We start from the raw sequence: 17,186 nt of genomic DNA, 5'->3' as shown, positions 1-17,186 counted from the left end.
CAGCCTGGGTCCCCGAGAGGGACAGGAGGATTCAAGGAGGGTGAGCCCCGTGGTTTGGGGGACGATCCAGCAGGAGGCCTGGGGCTCGCTCAGGCCTACCCAGGATTCCAAGTCTCCTGGAGCGAAGGGCCCGGGATTCTCGGGCGGCTCCGGGGAGCGGGCGGGGCCGGGGGCGGGGCAGCGCCAGGAAACGGCCGGAGCGGAGAGCGTAGCAGCTGGGCCCGGCGGAGGCCGGCAGAGCCCCGCCAGCATCAGTAAACCGCTGGAGGGGGCACTCGGACCCCTGGGGAGCAGCGCGCCCCGGAGTGCACCGCGGGGCGCAGGAGGTAGAGACGCATCAGGGGGCAGAACATACGTAGGGAGAGACCCGGGTGCCTCCGGGGAAGTGCGCAGCCCTAAAAGGGGCGGGTGAGGGGAGGACGAAGCGAGCTCAGTGCTGGGGCTCGCAGGACCCCAACGGGCAGGGGCAGGTCCTCCTCGGGCCCCTCCCACCAGGCCTGGGCCCCGCCCCTCCGCGGGGGGCCGGAGTCTAACTCCCGCCCCGGCCCAGGACCCTCTGTCCGGCGCTCCCCCTAGGGTGCCATGGCCTCGCGGCTCCTGCACCGGCTGCGGCACGCCCTGGCCGGCGACGGCCCCGGGGAGGCGGCGGCCGGCACCGAAGGCGAGCAGTTCCCGGAGAGCTCGGAGCTAGAGGACGACGACGCCGAGGGCCTGTCCTCCCGCCTCAGCGGCACCCTTAGCTTCAACAGCGCCGAGGACGAGGACGACGAGGACGATGAGGACGACGAGGAGGCCGGCCCCGACCCGCTGCCCCCTGGGGACGGGGCGTCGGGAGAGGACGCAGGCGAGTACGGCGGGCAGAGGCGGGAACCCTGGGGCTCGATTAGGCCTCCATCTCAGCCGCATTCCCGAAAGCATCGGGGGTTCTGAGTTGGTCTTGTCTAAACTCTGAAATTCCGATACTTCTTTGTGTCCCGGCCACCTCTTGGCTGTGGGACCTCAAGAGTCACAACGCCTCTCTGAGCCAAGTTTTCCATTGTGTCAAATGGGGCATCACCCCCTTCTCAGGGTTGTTGGGGGCATTAAATGCACATAGTCTGGGATACAAATGGTGATGTGCTAGGAATACTTTGCGGGTGGAGGTGGTTACTTAGCGCCTGTGTGCCAAGCTCGGTGTTTGGTGTCTGGCCCCTCTCTGAACTTCACTTTCCAGTTATGATAAATGGGGATAAAGCTGTGTCTGCTGTTGGAAGGAGGTCGTGGTACATGGTTGCCCCTGGCCCAGGCCTATTTATGTGACTTGGTCGTTTACTCATGCAGAACGGAACCCCTCAACTGAGGGACAGCGGGGCAGTCAGCTCCTGGCACGGCAGCTGCAGGATTTCTGGAAGAAGTCCCGGAACACCCTGGTACCCCAGCGGCTGCTTTTCGAGGTGACCAGCGCCAACGTGGTCAAGGAACCCCCCTCCAAGTACGTGGTGAGTGTGGGTCCAGGAACCCCTGGGCTGTGAGTCTGCAAATCCAGCTCAGAGAAAGTAGGGGAAGATGACAACTTTCTGGGGGGAAGGGAGCTGGCCGTGTAGTGACAAACGGCTGCCCCCATTTTACAGATGGGAAAACTGAGGCTAGAAAGGGGCTGTAACTTGCGGAAGTCCTCAGGCAAATGACAGCTTCTCTGAGGCAGAGTAAACAAAGCATTATGGACAAGCCTCCTATCCTGGTTTTGAAAAAAAGAGAACTGGGGTGGGTGCCCCCACTCACCTCGCTCCCTAGGGTTTTGGAAAATGCGGCAAGATGCAAGGTACATAGGAATGAATTTTATCTGGATCAGGCTTGAGACCCAAGTTGCATTGGTTAGTGCTTTAAAAAAAAAAAAGGTTGTGGATGAACACTTGATTTAAATCCCAGTTGTTCGACTTTGGGTGAGTTGTATAAGCTTGATGATACCGTTCCTCATCTGAGCCATGGGGATAATGCAGAGAATTGTCACAGGAGGTAACTGAGACAGTGCACAGGAAACCCTTAGCATTGTGCCTGGCATTAATGAAGCGCTTCAGAACATGTATAAAATAAAAAGTAGCTCTATCATTGTTTGCTTTGGATTGAAAACGTCCGGCACCTAGGGCCTGTTACGGCCTCCTTACAACCCAGGTCAATCCACTCTTGAGCAACCGTCCTGTACAGAATAAGCTTGTTCTTGGCCGAAGGGCTTCGCTGAGGGGCTTGGGGGAATTGGGAGAAGAGCAATGTGGGGGCGGGCCTGGGAGTCCCGTTCTCTCGTCTGCGGAAAGGAGAAACTGACATGGAAAACGAGGCCTGCGAGTCCTGCTCCAGGTCAGGCCTGAAACCCAGCCTGACCTGGCCAGCTCTGGCGGCGGCGGCAGCGGCGCCCTGCCCGTCACCTCTTCACCGCCCTCCTCCACTTCTGACTCAGCAGGACAGGGGCCTGGAGCCCTGTCCCACACCTGGGCCTCATCACCCCTCTCTGTTTGTTAGTAACCAAGGGCCACACCCACGGGGTGACTGCATCAATTTGAGCAGGGATTGACTGATCATCAGATCTTAAATGGCAAAAGGCCTGGCCAGGCATCATGCACAGGTAGGGGGACCCCAAGGATCAGTTATCAAGGAGCAGCTGGGACACAAGGACATCTGGACGTGACTGTGGGAGAATGACCAGATAAAGGAGGATGGCCATCAACTCCTTTGTCCAGGGCAGACCCTAAATCCCAACTGAACTTCCCCGGGTGGGGGGTGAGGGCACCGGCTTCAGGATCAGGTTGGCCTGGGTTTGAATCGCAGCTGGGCCCTTTCCCAGCTGTGTGACTTAGGGGGCGTCTTGGAAACCTTTGGGCCAGCTTCCTCAGCTGTCAGAGTGAGGACATCGTCCGTGCAGTGCGGTTGTGATAAGTGGGACGGTAGCTGTGAAGTGCTTGGTGCAGCACAAGGCGCCGCGCGGGGGCTCAGTTAATGGAGCTCCTACCATTATCACCTATCTTGGCAGGACATGGCAAGGATCAGGTGAGATCATGCATGTAACAAGGTTGGGTGCCAAAAAATTAAAAAATAAAAGCCAGACGAACTTAACGGTCATTAAAGACCGTTCTTCCTAAAGTGTGTTCTAAAGAAAATAGGTTTCCTGGAATGTTAATAAATGTTGCTTTAAGAGGAAAAATAAAAAGATTTTGCAGTCAGTGTGTTGGGGAATGCAGAGTTGAAGAGTTAAATAAAGTTTCTTTACTGTTTGACCTTTTAATCCTTAATATTGAAGTACACTGTGAACCTTCGAGAAGAGGATAGAGCCGGCAAACCTAATTGGCCACAGTGGCTATAACATGGGCAGTTTCACAGAACAAATTCAGGAGAGACACCTGAGTTTGCTGTCAGCCTGCCTTGAACATCTAATGCTCACTAATCCCCCTTTAAAGCCGCTGGCTCAGCGCGCTTCTAGATTAATCCCTATGTGGGTCCTCAGACCTGGGGAGAGTTTCACAGTGTTTCCCCTGAACATCAGTCACTCAGTATCACCTTCACAGCTCTTGTCCCATCTGAATGCCACCTGTACCATTCTCTGCTTAACATGCTTTAAAGAAACCTTTTTTTTTCCCTTAAGTGTAAAAGACAACTGTAAAGGACTACTGTATGTGGAAAGCCTCACTTGCCATAAAGAGAAGACACCCACAAAAATAAAAGCAGTGAAAAAGAAAGTGCCCTTAAGCCCTGCCTGGATGCGGTCGCCTGAAGGCCATGACCCGAGATTTGTTTTCTGGCTCGTTTCTAAAAATGGAGCTGAGAAGTGTTGAAGTGCTTTTTTAAAACCTAAACTTCTCACATTTGAGGTCAGAAAGATTCAAAGAGAATTAGTGGGGGCGGGAGGGGGGGATCACCCCCTGCCTCTGATTCAGTGTCACTTACTCCAGCACATACCGCTTAGAAGTCTCGGGGCCAACATTTGTGCGCGTCTCACACCTGAGTAAACACTGGCCTGGGCCAAGGCTTCGTTCAGTAGAGAAGGAAGCAGACTCAAGGGGGCCGCCTGCCTGACCTCACACAGGGAGGGTGTGCTGACCTGGGGTTGGAGCCAGAGTCCGAGTCTGGCGTGCTGTTCACAGCGATAGCACCTGGGGTGCCCACAGACCCGCCCTCCAGGAACAACCCGGCCAGGGATGTGGGGGCTCTGTGCTGGAGGCGAACGAAGCTCCCACAGGTTGGTTCAGAGGCCCAAGAGATTGGCCTGGGTGTCCGCTCACCCCTGGTTTTCCAGAGAGGCTGTCAGAAGCGCTAATGGCCCGAGTGATAAGGGAGTACTTTCTGGAAGGGGCAAAAGGGCAGCGGCTCCAGGCACTGAAGCTCATCTCTGTCTTTCTCTCCCTGTGCTGCCTGGGCCTGGGTCATTTCAGACGAGCCTCAGGTAAGATGGACTGGGCTCCCCAGCTGCTGCCCCCACAGCTCCCACCTTCCTGGGCCCAGTCTTACGGGTGAAGGGAAGAGGTGGGGAAACAGAGCTGGAAGTGTGGGTGTGGGGAGGGAGGGGGCCCACAGACGACTCGCACCTGCCCTGACCCCTACCCCCCCTGCAGCTCTACACCATCGCCGTGATGGGGCCGGGGCCACCAGACCGCCAGCCAGCCCAGATCTCCCGCCGCTACTCGGACTTTGAGCGGTTGCACCGAAACCTGCAGCGGCAGTTCCGGGGCCCCATGGCTGCCATCTCCTTCCCCCGTAAGCGCCTGCGCCGGAACTTCACTGCAGAAACCATTGCCCGCCGCAGCCGGGCCTTCGAGCAGTTTTTGAGCCACCTGCAGGCAGTCCCCGAGCTGCGCCACGCTCCAGACCTGCAGGACTTCTTCGTGTTGCCCGAGCTGCGGCGGGCCCAGAGCCTCACCTGCACTGGCCTCTATCGCGAGGCCCTGGCACTGTGGGCCAATGCCTGGCAGCTGCAGGCCCAGCTGGACGCCCACTCCGGCCCAGATCGCCCTCTGCTGACCCTGGCTGGGCTGGCTGTGTGCCACCAGGAGCTGGAGGACCCTGGGGAGGCCCGGGCGTGCTGTGAGAGAGCCCTGCAGCTGCTGGGGGACAAGAGCCCCCACCCTTTATTGGCACCCTTTCTGGAGGCCTATGTCCGGCTCTCTTGGCGCCTGGGCCTGGACAAACGCCAGTCAGAGGCACGGCTTCAGGCCCTGCAGGAGGCGGGCCTGACTCCCACGCCACCCCCAAGTCTCAAAGAATTGCTCATCAAGGAGGTACTGGACTGACCTTGCCTAGACAGAAGGCCACCTGGGGAGAGGCACTGCCCCAGGATGGCCGGGGTGGGGGACAGATGGGGACCTGAACCGTGGCTGGGAGGCTGTAGGGGTGCTGGGAACCCCGGGAGGTACCACAAAGAATTTGTAGCAGACCAAGGGCACATGATTCTTCTCTTGAGCCCGGCTCAGGAAAAGCTTTGACCGGGGATGCCTGAGATGGTACAGAGAGGAAGTCTGATGCCCTCTCTTCGCTTATGAACAGCTGGGGGCTGTGCCCAGGTCAGGGTCAGGGTTCCCTCTTCCTTGGGCCTCCGAGCCAGTGAGGCAGCCTGGCCAGAGACTCTGCCTCTGGAGTCCTGGAGGCAGTGGCTGAGGGGGGCTGCCGTTCTGGCCCAGGGGAATTAAAGGCCAGCAGCTCCAGTGGTCTCAGTCTCTTTATTGCACGTGAAGGACAGCAGGCCCAGCCCTTGGCTGGAACTCCTGCCTCAGGAGTCGGGGGGAGGTGGGGAGAGAAGGGGGATCCTCGAAGTCCCAGGCCAAGCCAGTACCTCTGGCTACAGCTTGCTCTCCAAGACCCGGTGCCTCACTCGGATCACGCCCTCCTGGGCACAGGATACAGCCAGGACCCCGTCCCGACGCCACAGCTGCCCACGGACCAGCCCCCGGGAGCCACCTGCGGGCGGGTAGGGTAAGAACAGCCGCCTCCTTCAGCACAGCCAAGCAGGCTTCTTGAAAAGGGTGCAGTCCAGGTCAGGCAGCCCCATACAAGGGCACACTGAGGGTGTGGTCACCCCCAAGCTCCAAGTGTCCTCTTACGAGTCTAGTGTGGTCCTCCCAGGGGAACCAGGCTTGACAGGTTAAAAGCACTTCCACATACCCTCTGGCTTCCTCAAAAAGACCGCAGAGCGGGACCTTCTGAGAACAGTCTCAGTCACTACCTTGGCCAAGTAGATTCACCCCACCTCTGGCTGCTTGTGTTAGGAAACCCATCCATTCCCTTTATAATAAATCAAACCAGTCCCTCCAGGCTGGTATCACATGGAAAACAGCCCCAGCCCCACCCCACTCCACCCCTAAGGGTACAAAGGGGCTCAGGGGCGTGGACCTCAGGCCTTGAGGTCCGGCCACCCTCCCACCCCACCTGCAGGTTTTCCCTCCCTTGCGCGCCTCGGGCCTGCGTTTGGTGCTTGTGCAGGGAGTGGCTGGCTTCCCCTTCACACAGTACAGCTCACTTAGTCCTCACAGTGGCCAAGTGAAACAAGGCTGGATGTCCCTTTTTCCAGATGAGCCTGAAGTTTAGAGAACTTAGCTTTAAGAATCAGGCCAAACCCCACCCCAGGTATCCTAACTTCAAGGTTGCTGATCCTGTATTGTGATGCCATTTGTGCTAGAGAGTCCCCCTTCCCTGAAGATAGAGTCCCTTAAGTTTTGTCCCTATTTTACAAAGCAAGGCTTTTCTTCATTTGAAAAGCACTTCCTTGGAGAGGACGCCAGGACTTGGACACCAGACACCTGATGAATGAGTCTGGGTTTCTCCGTGTCTGATGAGGAAGGTCCAAGCAGAGAGGCCCTTAGAGACTGTTGACTGCCCCGCCCCCCGCCCCGCCCCGCTCCGCCCCCGGCCCCAACCAGGTTAATGAGCAGAATCACTTAGGGAGCTTCTTAAAAATAGTTTCCTGAACCTCCTCCAAGACCTGCTGAGTCAGAACCTTGGAATCTGAGAATCTATTTTGAAAAAGCTCCCCCAAGTGGTGATCTGATGGGCCACCAGGTTTGGATACTACTACCCTAACACAACTCTTATTTAAAATGGGAAATTGAGGCTCGGAGGGGAGATGGGACTTGCCCAAGATCATACGGAGAATCTGCAGTGGTTCTGGGCCTTGAACCGGGTCTCTGAGATAAAGTGAATCATACTCCCAGCATGTTACAGAAACTAAGAGCTGAGCAGGTGTCCCGTCCTCCAGCCTCACCCTGTCATTTTGAAGACGAGGATGCCAAAGCCTAGGGGGACAGGAGAGGGAGTGACCGGTGCAGTGCCCCATAGGCGAGCAGGCTCCCTGCCACCCCAAGGCCCGTGCCCTTTGACCCATGTGGCCCCACACTCACCAGCCCAGGGGCTCTCGCACTCATAGAGCATCCAGTGGTCAGCTCGGAAGGGGGCGTGGAACCACATGGAGTGGTCCAAGGAGACCATGAAGTGCGCCTTATGTTGCCACTGGTGGGGCAGAAATGCTGTGCCCAGGAAGGCATAGTCCGAGATATAGGCAGCCACGCAGCAGTGCATCTTGATGTCGCCCTCCCCTGCAATAGGTCCCAGCCCCATAAGCACCGAGCTCCTGGGCTTTACAGCTCAGGACCTGCAGGGAGGCGGGGGAGAAGGGCTGCGGTACACAGACGTGCAAATTGTTCACTGCGTGAGGGCACCGGGCTGAAGGTGTACGTGTCATGGGGGCTAGGGAGGCGGGGACAGAGTCCTCAGTCCCCAAGTCTCCCACACGGGTAGCAGTGGACCTGGAGAAGAATCTCTGCAAGGTGCCTTGCCTTCCCCAGAAAGGGCCGATGTTAGGATTACAGTCAGTTGCCTCCCGTTCTCCCCATGCAAAAGTCTGACAGGGCCCTGGTGAGAAGCTAAGCCAACTTCCCCATCACTCAGATGAGGAAATGGGCCCAGAGAGGGGAAGTAACATGCCCAAGGCCACACAGGCCATATGTGGTGCAGGCCTAGACCCCCCAAGAGTGTTTTCTTCCAGTCTAGGTGGTCCTCTTACCAATATAGCCCCGGGCTCGCACCCAAAACATGTTTTTGGGCTCTTTCTTCTGCAGCTCGCTCAGGGTGTGTGGGTTTACTGGCTTGATCTCAATGGGCACATCTTGCGCAGCAATTCGGTTCAGGCCAACTTGGTACTTCTCTTGGAGGTTATGGTTCCTGAAAGTAAAAGGGAGAAGGACTGGGGAAGACCCAGAAAGAGGGGGAGGCTGTCTTTTGAACTGCTGCTGCTTACCCGCCTCATTCCTCCACGGGGTGGCGGGACTGAGCCTGAAAACTCCTCTCCTCTGGCAGGCAGGAGGGTCAAGCTCTCGAAGCCCTTTGCTTCTCATGAGCCTAATGGCCTTGTGCAAGTTAGTAATCTCTCTGAGCCTATTCTCCCATCTGCAAAATGTGGATAATGATAGCGACCTACCTCACAGTAAACATCGTGGGGAAGACAAGATAATGCATATAAAGTGAACATACCATAGCCATGAGGCACACCTCCCGTGGGCCCCGTTCTAAGCACTTCACCTGCAGTAACTCATTCCTCACAACCCTGTAAGTCAGGCGCCATTACCCTCCTCCCCCCACGCCCCCAGTGAATCATGAAATAAGTACAGAGTCTGAGGAGCCTGCTCAGGAAGTAAAGAAGTTAGGGTTTGGACCCAGGCAGCCTGGCTCCATGGTTCACACTCTTAACCACTTCGCTATTCCAAACACGCAGGAACCAGGCTGCCCAACTGGACCGAGCTCCCTAACTCCAAGCAATTGCAAACACTGGGTCCTCAGGGAGAGGAGCCCATTTCCAGGGAAGCTCCTTCGTCATGGTCACAGCCACCCCTCCTGCACACTCGTGTCTCGTATTTCCGCTCTTCACCCCTGTCCTCGCGGGCACTGTCCATTCTGTGCTGATGCCGTGTTCTGTATCTGCACTGTCCACCGTGGTAGCCACCAGCCCCATGTGGCCAGAGTGCCTGGCATGTGGCTAGCGTGACTGAAGAACAGAACTGTTCCATCGAACGTTACATATAATCCTATGTGGCTTTCTTACTGGACAGCACAGCTCTAGATTTAGAGACCTGTAAGAGCCATGTCCTCCTTCCACGTCAGCAAACGCTTCTTGGGCTCCGACCACGAACTACGCTCTGAACTTACTCCTCTCAGTCAACAGTGGTATAACTACAATTTACTGAACACTCACTAAGTGCCTTATTATCTCTTATCTCATTTAATCCTCACTGAAGCCTTACCACGAGGTAGGAACTATGATTAGCACCATTTTATAACGGAGGGCACAGGCTCAGAGTGGGAAAGCAATTTGCCCAAACTCACACAGCCAGCAGAGGCAGAGTCTACATTCGAACCCAGACCACTCCTGGGTTCAAGCCCACCTCTGCCCCGTCACACCCCCTGCCACCCCAGCGGGCAGCCAGGACAGAGACACCCTCCCTCTGACGCAGCTGTGAAGTCGGCGGGGCGGAAACAGACATTTTTCTAATGAAGAAGAAAGGCTCCGAGAGGCTGGGCGTTGGGCAAAGGCACAGAGCGAACGGGCGCTGACAGGGCCCAGCCCGGGCTGACATCTACGCGCCCGGGCTGACATCTACGCGCCCGCGCTGTGTCGGAGCCCGGAGCTCTTTCACTTGCCCTCGCATTTCCCCAGCTTTATCAATGATGACCCAAGTAAGAAATGTATTTTACCAGGTGATGTTTAAAATATGTAACATGCCCTGGCTGGTGTGGCTCAGTAGTTTGAATGTCGGCCTGCAAACCACAGGGTCACCAGTTCGATTCCCGGTTGGGGCACATGCCTGGGTTACGGGCCACGTACCCGCTGCGGGTAGTGTGGGAGGCAGTCAGCCAGTGTATCTCTCACACATCAGCGTTTCTCTGCCTCTCTCTCTGTCTCTCTCCCTTCCCATCTTTCTACTCATAAATAAATAAAATATTTAAAATATTTAATGTGCACTAAGGCCAAGGCAGCAGGCCCATGGTTCTCTGCAGCTGGAAGGAAGGGACCCTCACCTTGCCAGGCATTAGCTCCTAGGCTGCTGGATCATGTGACCTTGAAGGAGGAGAGGGGTCACACAGGAAGCAGGGAGGTGAATATTTACCAACTACTTATAGAAGTATTTCAGTATTTTAACAACCAGTAAAGTTGTACCTGAACTGGCTGAATCCTAAGCCTTGTATTTTCCATCATGACCCCGTACACTTACGCATGCACACATGCCTACACACACAACTGAAACTAAACTTTCACAAAAGAATTAGCCTTCCTACATACACTACGCCCCAGTATCTTCTTTCCTAGTCTATATTTTTAAATGGTCAAGACGCCCAAAAGGACTTCATGACCCACAAACAGGTGGCTGCAGTCTGAACACTGTTCTGAAGCCTCCGGGTCTCTCACCTTAAACACTGGTTGATGAGGGTCTCGTAGTTGAGCAGCTCTTCCGGGGGGGGCACCTTGGGCATGGAGAACTGGTGCTGCATGGGGCTGGGCTGGGTCTTCTGGAAGGAGGCCTGGCAGATGAAGATGGGTCTGCCGTGCTGCACGGCCTTCACAGAGCGCACCGAGAAGCTCGCCCCCGTCCGCGTCCGCTCGACCTGGTACAAAACGGGCACCTTCGGGTCCCCTGCAGGGGGCACAAAGGACATGGTGAGCCTGAGCAAGCCCCCCAGACCCTGTCTTCATCATAATGGCTGGACAGGCACCTCTGCTATTCGTTCTCCATTCCTAGTCTGCTTGGTAGCTATGACCAAGGCCTGCGAAGGCCAGGCACTGGGGACAGAACACGGGACCCTGTCATGCTCCCAGTGCAGGCGAAACTCTTCTTTCTCAACAGCAAAGCACAGAAGGGACATGGGCAGGTCCCCTGCATTCAAATCCCAGCTCATTTGCTGTGTGTCCTTGGGAAAGTCATTAACCTCTCTGAGCAGTTTACCCACCTATAAAATGAGGATCATGATACTTGTTCATACCTCTTGGGATTTTAATGAGAATTAGTCCATGATTGTAGAGTGATCAGAATAATATCCGGCACACAGTGAGTGCTCTACAAGTGTCTGTTAAATACGATAAACACTCCCAGCTTTTGTCTTGTTCCATTGGTGACTGGGATCTTGTCATGCGTGAGTCCAGCGCCGTTCTTTTAGATCAGGGGTCAGCAAATCTGTCCTGCCACCTGTTTTCCTTCTTTCTCTCTCTTCCTACCTTCTTTCCTTCCTTCCTTTCAAGAACAAACAAAAGCTATTCACTCAGAGTTTAGTGTAGCAAGGGAGTGAGCTACCATCGCTGATGTTTGGCGGAGACTCAAAGGCAGGCAAGGGAGCAAGAAAGCTTCCTTGTGAGAAAAGGTTTCAGATGTCCCCGGACTGGAGGCTGTCGGCCTGGGGAGGCTGTTGGGCAGGCTAACTAGAAGCGGGGGATCCTCTGTCATTGGTTAGGGGTACATCTTTGGCTTTCTGCAGTTGGTCCTTCCACATGGGCAAGAATTAAGGAAACTGTCGGTTATCAATCAAGTCCTGGCTCTTGGAGGCAGATTGTTACAGAGGCTGTGGTTTGGCTTCTTGGACTGGTTCCAAACTTAGTAACTTTTAGTTACTAGTGCTTTACCTTTCAGTGTGAATGAGTTCCAAACCTATTCTTATAAATTTTTACTGGAACAGAGAAGGTGGGCTCTGGAGCAGTATAGTGAAGGTAGCGAGCTAACAGCTATGGAGTGGTATATATTGGAGGTAGGATGCCAGCAGTGTTAGTTACTAAGACATCTTTTCTCACGTTGGTCTCACAAAGACTATGCAGAGTACGTCTTTTTCCCATTTATGGATGAAGAAACCAATGCCATAAAAAACATTTTTTTTTTTTTTTGGCAAACAGCCAAGCCCATTTGTTTACATCTGTCTTTTTAAAAAATAAAAAATTCTCACCTGAGCATATGTTTATTGATTTCTGGAGATGGGGGTGGAGAGAGAGAGAAACATTGACTGGTCACTCCAGTGCTCGCCCCAGCTGGAGATCAAACCCACAACCTAGGTATGTGTGCTGATGGGGCCCCAGGAATTGAACCCACAACCTTTCTGATGTATAGGATGACGCTCCAACCAAGTGAGCCACTCGGCTAGGGCTATGTCTGTCTTTTGTTGCTTTTGCCGGCATAAACAAAAACAAAAACAGCCCTGGCTGGTGTGGCTCAGTGGGTTGGGTGCTGGCCTGAGGACTGAAAGGTCGCTGGTTCGATTCCTGAGGAGGGCATATGACCCTGAGTTGCCAGCCGGGTCCCCAGTTGGGGATGGGCAAGAGGCAACCAATGGATATTTCTCTTGCACATCGATGTCTCTCTCTCCCTTCTTCTCCTTCTCCTCTATCTAAACATAAGTCAATAAAATCTTTTTTAAAAATTAAAAAAAAACCAGCCCTGGCTGGTATAGCTCAGTGGACTTAGTGCCAGCCTACAAACCAAAAGGTTGCCAGTTTGATTCCTCATCAGGGCACATGCCTGGGTTGTGAGTGAGGTCCCCAGTAGGGGGTGTGCAAGAGGCAACCACACATGGAAGTTTCTCTTCCTCTCTTTCTCCCTCCCTTCCCCTTTCTAAAAATAAAATCTTTTTTAAAAAATAAAAATAAAAGTTAAAGAAATTAAAAAAAAAACACACACAAAAAAGGGCAAAACAGCCCTGGCCAGGCAGTTCAGTTGGTTAAAGCGTCATCCCCAAATGCCAAGGTTGGGGGTTTGATCTCTAGTCAGGGTACATACAAGAAGCAACCAACGAATGCATCAATAAATGAAACAACAAATCGATGTTTCTGTTTCTGTCTCTCTCTTTCTCTCCCTTAAATCAATTCTTTTAAAAAAGAAAGAAAAGCCCTGGCTGGTGTGGATCAGGGGATTGAGCACGAGCCTGTGAACTGAAAGGCTGCTGGTGTGATTCCCCGTCAGGGGACATGCCTGGGTTTGGGGCCGGGTACCTGGCTGGAGGTGTGGCATTTCTCTCTCACATTAATGTTTCTCTCCCTTTCTTTCTCCCTCCCTTCCCCTCTCTCTGAAAATACATGAATAAAATCTTCATTGAAAGAAAGAAAGAAAGAAAGAAAGAAAGAAAGAAAGAAAGAAAGAAAGAAAGAAAGAAAGAGAGAGAAAGAAAAAGAAAGAAAGAGAGAGAGAGAGGAGGTGGGGAGGGAGGGAGGAAAAATAACCTTTGGACTGGGCCTAAAGCAAGCTGGTGCCCAATAAACTGTTTGCAAAGATAACAAGAAAACAGATGATAACGACCAGACTGGTGACTACTGGACTGAAATTTAAAAACATTGCTTAGAGTGAACATCACTATGTTATCTGTACCAACAGAAATGCTCCCTTCTATTGATGTAACTGTTCCCCTTCCCTTTCTCATAAATACCCCTTGCTTTGTCTTCTAACTGGAACACTATTTGGGTTTCTGCCTGAATCAGTGCTTCTGGAATAGCTTTTCTTTCGATGTCAAAGAAATGCTTGTTGCCTCGAATTTGAAATGCCTTTTTATTTTTAGGTTAACATTAGCAAGAGAGTTTCCCTTTTTGCATTGGTGCCAGGAAGCTCAGAACTTTTGTGTAAAACTGCAACAATATGCCTTAGTCTAGGTTGTGACAGAATTATTTCCCAAATCTCCTGATACTACTAGACTCTCGTCCCTTGACTTTTATTGTAATAGTCCTATAACAGCAACCAATTACTTGATGCTGTCGGGAAGCCTTTCAAGCCAGGTAGGAACGTAACTAATTGATGATTATTTTAAAACAGTAGCATAAGCAGGCTCGTTTCATGCTGCCCCTAGAGGAAAATTTCCAAGGAAGAGGAACCTTCCCCCAGAATCTGGGAAGGACATTCTGGCAGCTCTCCCATGGTTTGTAATGATCTCTCAAAATGAAAGAGAAAGGCACAAGAGGAGGGGAGAATGTGGAGCTCAGAGTCATACAAATTCAGGTTCAAATCCTGGCTCTGCCAATCTAAGCACTAACGTCTCTGGGTGCCAGTCTCCATGTAAGCAGAGTGGTGGCAGGAATCTCCACCCCTTGTGTTTACTTATGAGGACGAAACAAGGTACCATACATGGCCGTGTTCTGTACCAGGCAAATTTTAATCATTCCCATAAATTCAGCATCAAAAAATAATGTTACCATTTATGGAAAACCAGCAAACATGCTGGATCCTGCAAGGATACTTTACTTTATACTTTAGCTGTAAAGATTCATAGAATTATTTTAGGAACAAGATGAAGAAACCAATCGGGTAATGCCCCTACACCCTCAAAACAAAACAAAACAAATAATCTCACAATGCTAGAAGGAGTACAGGATCAAAAGGCCAGCATTTTTGGAGTTTACAGCCAAATTGAAGAAATAGAGGACATTTTTATTCCCAACTGGCCTAAGAATGCAGGGTCAGTATTCAAATACTTTATAGCAATGACTGTAGGGAGGGTCCAGCTATGAAAGGAAGGGGAGTGGGGGGGGGTGGGGATGTACTATGAAAACGTATACATATCGCATTTGCTATTATAACTATTTTATATTTGTAAAATGAAGAGGGAAACCCTATTATTGTTTTATTTTTTAAGAAAAGGTTTTATTTCTTTATTTTTAGAGAGAGGGGAGAGAAACATCAATGTGTGGTTACCTCTGGAACACCCCCTACTGGGGACCTGGCCTGCAACCCAGGCATGTGCCCTGACTGGGAATCGAACCGATGTCCCTTTGGTTCGCAGGCCAGCACTCAATCCACTGAGCCACACCAGCCAGGGCCTATTATTGTTTTCTTAATATGAATCACATATTGTTAAGTTCCATATAGTCTTCTCAGCTGATGGGGCTATGCAGAAGACAGTGACTCCTAAAACTGGGGGGCATCTGCCTTAGGAATGAGGGGAAGAGGGAAGCCAGTGAGATTTTTGTTTCTCAAAAGAGAGCGTGGGTTTTGAAAGATTACTCTCTTGCTCCTTTAAGCTGTAAGCAGTTGTAGAGATCATTTCACTAAAACACCCTTGGTCCCGCCCTCCCCCACTTCTCAGGTGGAATGAACGAACCAGGCCACCTCACTCAAGGCGGCACAGTGAATTAGTACTGAAACTAGGCCCACTGTCTCTTGATTCCCTGGCTGGTGCTCTCTTCCCCGAAGCAAGCTGCCTACCTCCAAACTCCTAGCAGAGGTTACAGCACCACTCTGAGAACTCCAGCACAGTATTTGGCACTAGGAGGTGTGTAAAGAATGAAGAACTAAAGACCCCCAGGGAATAGTTCAGCCAAAGTCTTGTGTCACTTGGGCCCAGATAACAAGCAGATGTGAGGTCTAAAGCTCTTCTGGGCCCCACCAGGCTTCCCTGTGGGTAGAGACCAACTAACTCTCTTTCTCTCTCCCACACTGCCTTCTCCCCGTCCTCCTCCCTCTCCTAAGTCAGGCCCCCAAGACCAAGAAGTGCCTGCTGGGCCACCACAGTTGGGTCGGGGGCAAGGAGGGAGTGGCTTACCTGCCCGTACAAAATAGCAGTGCAGGGAGTGCACATGAACATCTTCATCCACAGACTTGGCTGCAGCCACCAGGGCCTGGCCCACGATCTGACCCCCAAACAGCCGCTTGGTTGCGGGTACCCAGTAATGCCTTCCTCTGCGGGAAGAAAGGGAAAGCAGGAAAGACGTCAGGGCTGGACCAAATCCTATGACCATCAGTGCAAATCTCCTACCTTCACTAGAGTTTGGGATCCTTTTGAGAATCTGGTAAAAGCCCTGGACCCTTCCAGCATACATCTTCAAGGCCTTCAGGCTCGCCCAAACCCTTCTGTGGGCTTTGGTTTAGGATAAGAAACCAACCCCCATAGTTTATACTAAGAGAGCAGGGATCAAAGAGGGGAAGTGGCTTTAGCAAAGTCACACAATGCTAATACTTAGCAGTATCTGGGTCCTTTGACTCCGAGTCTGGTATTTCTTTCACTCCCACACCAGGGCAGAAGCCTCTCATGGCCTCGAGTGGACTAAGATGAATCCCAAGAACTAAAATGGACTGCATTACGGCTTGCCACTTACACCCCTCAACTTTGATCCCCCAAGAACTAGATTTAGAACTCCAAGCGCCCTCAGACTCCAAGTTTAACCCCTTCCGGATGCAGATGAGAAAACCAAGGCCCAAGGTGAAAAGGGATTGCCCAGGGCATGAACCTAGTGGAGGCTGAAGGGTTTGGGTCTCCAGCTTTCCAAGGCCACACCCAAGTTTAGCAATTTTATATAATACTTTTGTAAACAGCTCTCCAGGAAGTTACTTGTGATTCCTCAAATAGGAGGAAGAGAAAGTTAATGCTCAAAATAGCTCCCAATAAGCCAGTAGAAGCTTTGAAAGCCAAAACTGTTAAATCCCCAGCTGCAGTCATCAATTTAAGTGGCTCAGGGAAAGAAAATGGCTCAGGCTTCGGAATCAGGAAGGAGCTACCACACCTCAAGAAGTGGTGGGGTGGATGGGGTATGTAAGAGGAAAAGGGTAGTGAATGTGCAAGGAACTGAGGTTACGTTTTAAACCTGATTAGCTGTATGTCCTTGGACTAATCGCAGCTCTTTTGAGTCTAGTTCCCAGGGACATGGGAAGCTAGCTGCTGAGAAGGATATCTCAGGTCACCACTTTATTTGCCCAGACTGCCAGGGCATCCTAGGGGTGGTGCAGCGCAAAACCGGGGTGGAGTAGGAGGCCCGGGCAGCGAGGACAGCTCTGTCAGGCACAAGTAATCTCCCGATCGCGGCAGAGCCTGCCTCCGGCGCAGAGCCCATCCTCTTCCAGAAGACTATGAGCAGGAGGCTACAGGGTGGCGGCAGCGGCGACCAGGAGCCTCTGCCCTAATGGGGGGTGCGCGCCACAAGCGGCCGGCTACCTGAAGAGATCTTCGTCCAGCGGCTCCAGGCTGAGCACGCTGGTGACCAGGACGCTGCGGAGGTCCCTAGGGGGATCGTCGCCGCCCTGCCCATCCTCCGGGGCCTGCGGGGAGGTCATGTCGATCACTTGCTGCCGGCCCAAGACACTGCGCTGAGTCGGACTCGCGCAAACCAGCGAGGAGTTCGCGGCTTCACGCAGCTGGTTCTAGTAAAAGGAAGTCTGAGAGCCCTGAGAATAAGGGGGTTGCAAATTATGATTGGCCAGTATCTCTGTCAGTCTTCGGGTGTGTGG

The 17,186-nt window shown here is 52.8% G+C and overlaps 2 protein-coding genes across 5 annotated transcripts; one reads left to right on the top strand and one right to left on the bottom strand.

Moving 5' to 3' along the window:
- The first annotated feature begins 202 nt into the window (after positions 1 to 202).
- Positions 203 to 5,696, top strand: SNX21 (sorting nexin family member 21). Of its 3 annotated transcripts, none has more exons than XM_054573677.1 (4): positions 203 to 326; positions 577 to 844; positions 1,321 to 1,478; positions 4,581 to 5,696. In XM_054573677.1, exons 2-4 carry the CDS (start codon positions 583 to 585, stop codon positions 5,253 to 5,255), a joined length of 1,095 nt encoding a protein of 364 aa, XP_054429652.1. In that variant the 5' UTR covers positions 203 to 326; positions 577 to 582; the 3' UTR covers positions 5,256 to 5,696. The 3 variants fall into 3 exon arrangements, with proteins under 3 accessions (XP_054429652.1, XP_054429651.1, XP_054429650.1); XM_054573676.1 differs by having other exon boundaries at positions 551 to 844; XM_054573675.1 differs by having other exon boundaries at positions 203 to 844.
- ACOT8 (acyl-CoA thioesterase 8) lies at positions 5,658 to 17,085 on the bottom strand. 2 transcript variants are annotated; one of them, XM_054573680.1, is made up of 6 exons: positions 16,894 to 17,085; positions 15,508 to 15,644; positions 10,415 to 10,640; positions 8,018 to 8,175; positions 7,356 to 7,550; positions 5,658 to 5,919 (listed from the first exon to the last, which is right to left on the bottom strand). In XM_054573680.1, the coding sequence occupies exons 1-6, from the start codon at positions 17,010 to 17,012 to the stop codon at positions 5,801 to 5,803; spliced, it is 954 nt and encodes a 317-aa protein (XP_054429655.1). In that variant the 5' UTR covers positions 17,013 to 17,085; the 3' UTR covers positions 5,658 to 5,800. The 2 variants fall into 2 exon arrangements, with proteins under 2 accessions (XP_054429655.1, XP_054429656.1); XM_054573681.1 differs by lacking the exon at positions 5,658 to 5,919 and adding an exon at positions 7,102 to 7,250.
- Positions 17,086 to 17,186: the final 101 nt, after the last annotated feature.

Source organism: Pteronotus mesoamericanus, unplaced genomic scaffold (genome assembly GCF_021234165.1).
Source record: "Pteronotus mesoamericanus isolate MK-2021 breed Mesoamerican mustached bat unplaced genomic scaffold, CSHL_Meso_final contig_25, whole genome shotgun sequence".
Taxonomy (NCBI): Eukaryota; Metazoa; Chordata; class Mammalia; order Chiroptera; family Mormoopidae; genus Pteronotus; species Pteronotus mesoamericanus.
Note: the sequence above shows the minus strand (reverse complement) of the source record. Positions and strands in the feature narration are given on the sequence as shown.